The 2,760-nt window shown below is 33.9% G+C and overlaps 1 protein-coding gene across 1 annotated transcript; it reads left to right on the top strand.

Moving 5' to 3' along the window:
* Nucleotides 1–227: 227 nt before the first annotated feature.
* On the top strand, nt 228–2,557 carry LOC113405529 (probable E3 ubiquitin-protein ligase HERC4; the record flags this gene model as incomplete). The annotated part of the gene is made up of 3 exons (XM_026646753.2): nt 228–326; nt 2,076–2,243; nt 2,414–2,557. Coding segments are annotated over 3 exons (411 nt in total), but the record flags the coding sequence as incomplete, so codon positions are not given.
* Nucleotides 2,558–2,760: the final 203 nt, after the last annotated feature.

Raw genomic sequence — 2,760 nt, 5'->3', positions numbered from 1 at the left:
TTAGAAATGATCTGTTTTGTTGATGAAACACAAGAGAATTCAAAAATCCACTCCCTTTCCCACAACAATATTGGCCCTGCATTGACAAGTAAAATCTTTTGTCAATAAAGCAGATATATTGAATGAGAGAGAACCATTTTTACAATCCCATTTTTTTCTGACTATAACCACTCTTTTTAAGTACCATATGATAACTCTGTGCACTAATATTTTACTTTTTTTTCTAGCTAACAGAAAATCCAGTTACAATTTGCACATACCCTTTCGTGTTTGATGCACAGGCAAAAACTACGCTCTTGCAAACAGATGCTGTCTTACAAATGCAGGTAAAATGGTATTTCACTCTTTGTAAACATCAGTTTTTTAAAATATCCAAAAAGGACTAAAATCTATTAACTATTTTGAGATCTATTTTTTTTTCTTCCTACTTTTGTACAAGTAATTTGCATGATATAAATTTGGGGTAGTTTACTTTTCTCCCCCTTTTTTAATGTTTTGAACCTGGTTGAAATTGTATTGTTTGGTAATCTGTGTAAATTGTTATCTTTTTTTTGTAGCAATTTCTCTCCTTTCAGTAGCTAGGTGGCACTTTACCAGCCAACTGATTGCTTATCTCAAACTGTAATAGGTATGGTCTTGCATTGCAGATGTAGGTAATGGGAGAGAGTCAAGGCTTGGAAATTGTTTTAAATGTATTTTTTGTGGAAAGGTGGGACTGAATTTCTTAATCTGGAAAAATTGTTGCAATATGGAGATTTCATTTGAGCATCATTGGTTCTTTCCCTATTTGCTGCCATCAAATTACATACTTGCTATTTTTAGTTATTTCAGTTTTGCATTAATCTGGGTAAAGCTAATTCATAAATATAATGGTTTGTAAAACGTACCCTATATTGTGTCCTTTTATTTCTAAGCATGAGTTATGTTCACCTAACCGTGTCAGTTATGCATTGGAAGTCCACGTTTCTTATTTGTTGTCTTTGTTTCTATCTGAGCAACACTGAAACATGTGCGATGTGATGAACAATTGTTCAGCAGTTGGTATTCTGTATAATACGTACCTGCAGAGCTGTTGTAAAGGAGTCATGAATTATGAAAATCACATGTATAAAGAGGACAGAGTGAGTGAAGGAAAAATAAAAGCAAGTGACTGAAATAATAGTTCCAAACACTCTGACTACTTGAACTGCTCCCCGTCCTCCACATGCCCATTTTCATATTGCCTGTTTACAGTGATAAGAGCCTGTGTCTTGAAGCTGAAGATAGACGGGAAAGAGGCACTGTGCTTGTATGATATGCACTCGTGCTGAAAAATACTAATTCCTGTAATCACAATATTTTAATAAATACAATTTTGAATCTGTTTTCAAAGCTTGTATTCACCACTGATGCTCAAAAATCAGCAATTGTTATGTGAACAGAAAAATAAATGAAAATTCAAGGAAAATGTTCATTCTATGCCTGTGCCCATTTACAGAGTAGATTGTTAATGATCTCTTCTAGTAGATATTTGGCAAGCTTTAAAGAACTCTGTGCCATAATTAGACTACTCATGACAGTATTTTGTTTAATATGATCTTTCATGTTAAGGAGGAGAAGGAAAGCAAGTGAAAAGATTGTTAGACAGTGGAAGAAAATACAACTCAAATGATATAAAACAGATATAAGAAAAATATGAACAAATTTTACTCTGTGAAACCACTTCTTAATGCTCATTTATGCCAGATTAATATTTACCTCCTCAACCTCTATTTGCCAATTGTTTTCAATAGACCTTCGATGGGTTGTAGTGTGTGTTTAGCTTTTGTTTCTGTTATACAAAAGTTTTTAATGGTTAAAAACAGTAACTTAAGACTTATGGAACTGTTGAACAGCAGTGTTAAATTTGTTGGTGCTAGTAGAAAGCATATCTGCTGAGGTTAGAGGGATGTAAAGTGTATTAAATTTAAAATTGTAGCTCCCAGGTATGTTTGCTAAATAAATACATTGATAGAAGCTCTTAAATGTTGTCTTTTTCATGCATGCAATGTTAGTTATTATTACTATAACTAAGGCTTTTACTTGGTTTTCCCCAGATGGCTGTTGACCAGGCTCACAGACAGAATTTCTCATCTATTTTTCTTCCTGTATTTGAATCTGTCAATCCTTGTCTAATATTAGTGGTGCGCAGAGACAATATTGTAGGAGATGCTATGGAAGTCCTAAGGAAAACGAAGAATGTAGATTACAAGAAACCACTCAAGGTATAGCCAGTTTATACTGCTTAAATTCCCTTAATCTAACATTAAATCAGATCATAATTTTTATTTTAGTATCTGTTATACCTTAACAAATTCAGTATATTTTTAGATTAAATGTAATTTGTTTTGTATTTCTTTTTTATATTCTGTGCTAACTGAAGTGCCCATTTCAGGTTATTTTTGTAGGGGAAGAAGCTGTTGATGCAGGAGGTGTTCGCAAAGAATTTTTCTTGCTCATCATGAGAGAGTTGCTTGATCCCAAATATGGAATGTTTAGGTACTATGAAGAGTCCAGGCTCATCTGGTTCTCTGACAAGGTACGCTCTGCAGTGAAAGAATCCTCTTTTGACTCATCGTGGACTGCACTAGGTTTCTAAAGAAATATTTCTAGAGAAGCTGAATAAAATGGCCACAGAGGAGATTCACTCCTTTCACCATTGGATTAAAATTCCCCCCTTCATCACATATTCTGCTAAGATTCTGCCATTCCCCACTAATTCTCCCATAATCCTTACAAGTA

The sequence above is a fragment of the Terrapene carolina genome, unplaced genomic scaffold, assembly GCF_002925995.2.
Source record: "Terrapene carolina triunguis isolate 2854851 unplaced genomic scaffold, T_m_triunguis-2.0 Scaffold41790, whole genome shotgun sequence".
Lineage (NCBI taxonomy): Eukaryota > Metazoa > Chordata > Testudines > Emydidae > Terrapene > Terrapene triunguis.
This window is presented reverse-complemented; position numbering and strand designations above follow the sequence as displayed.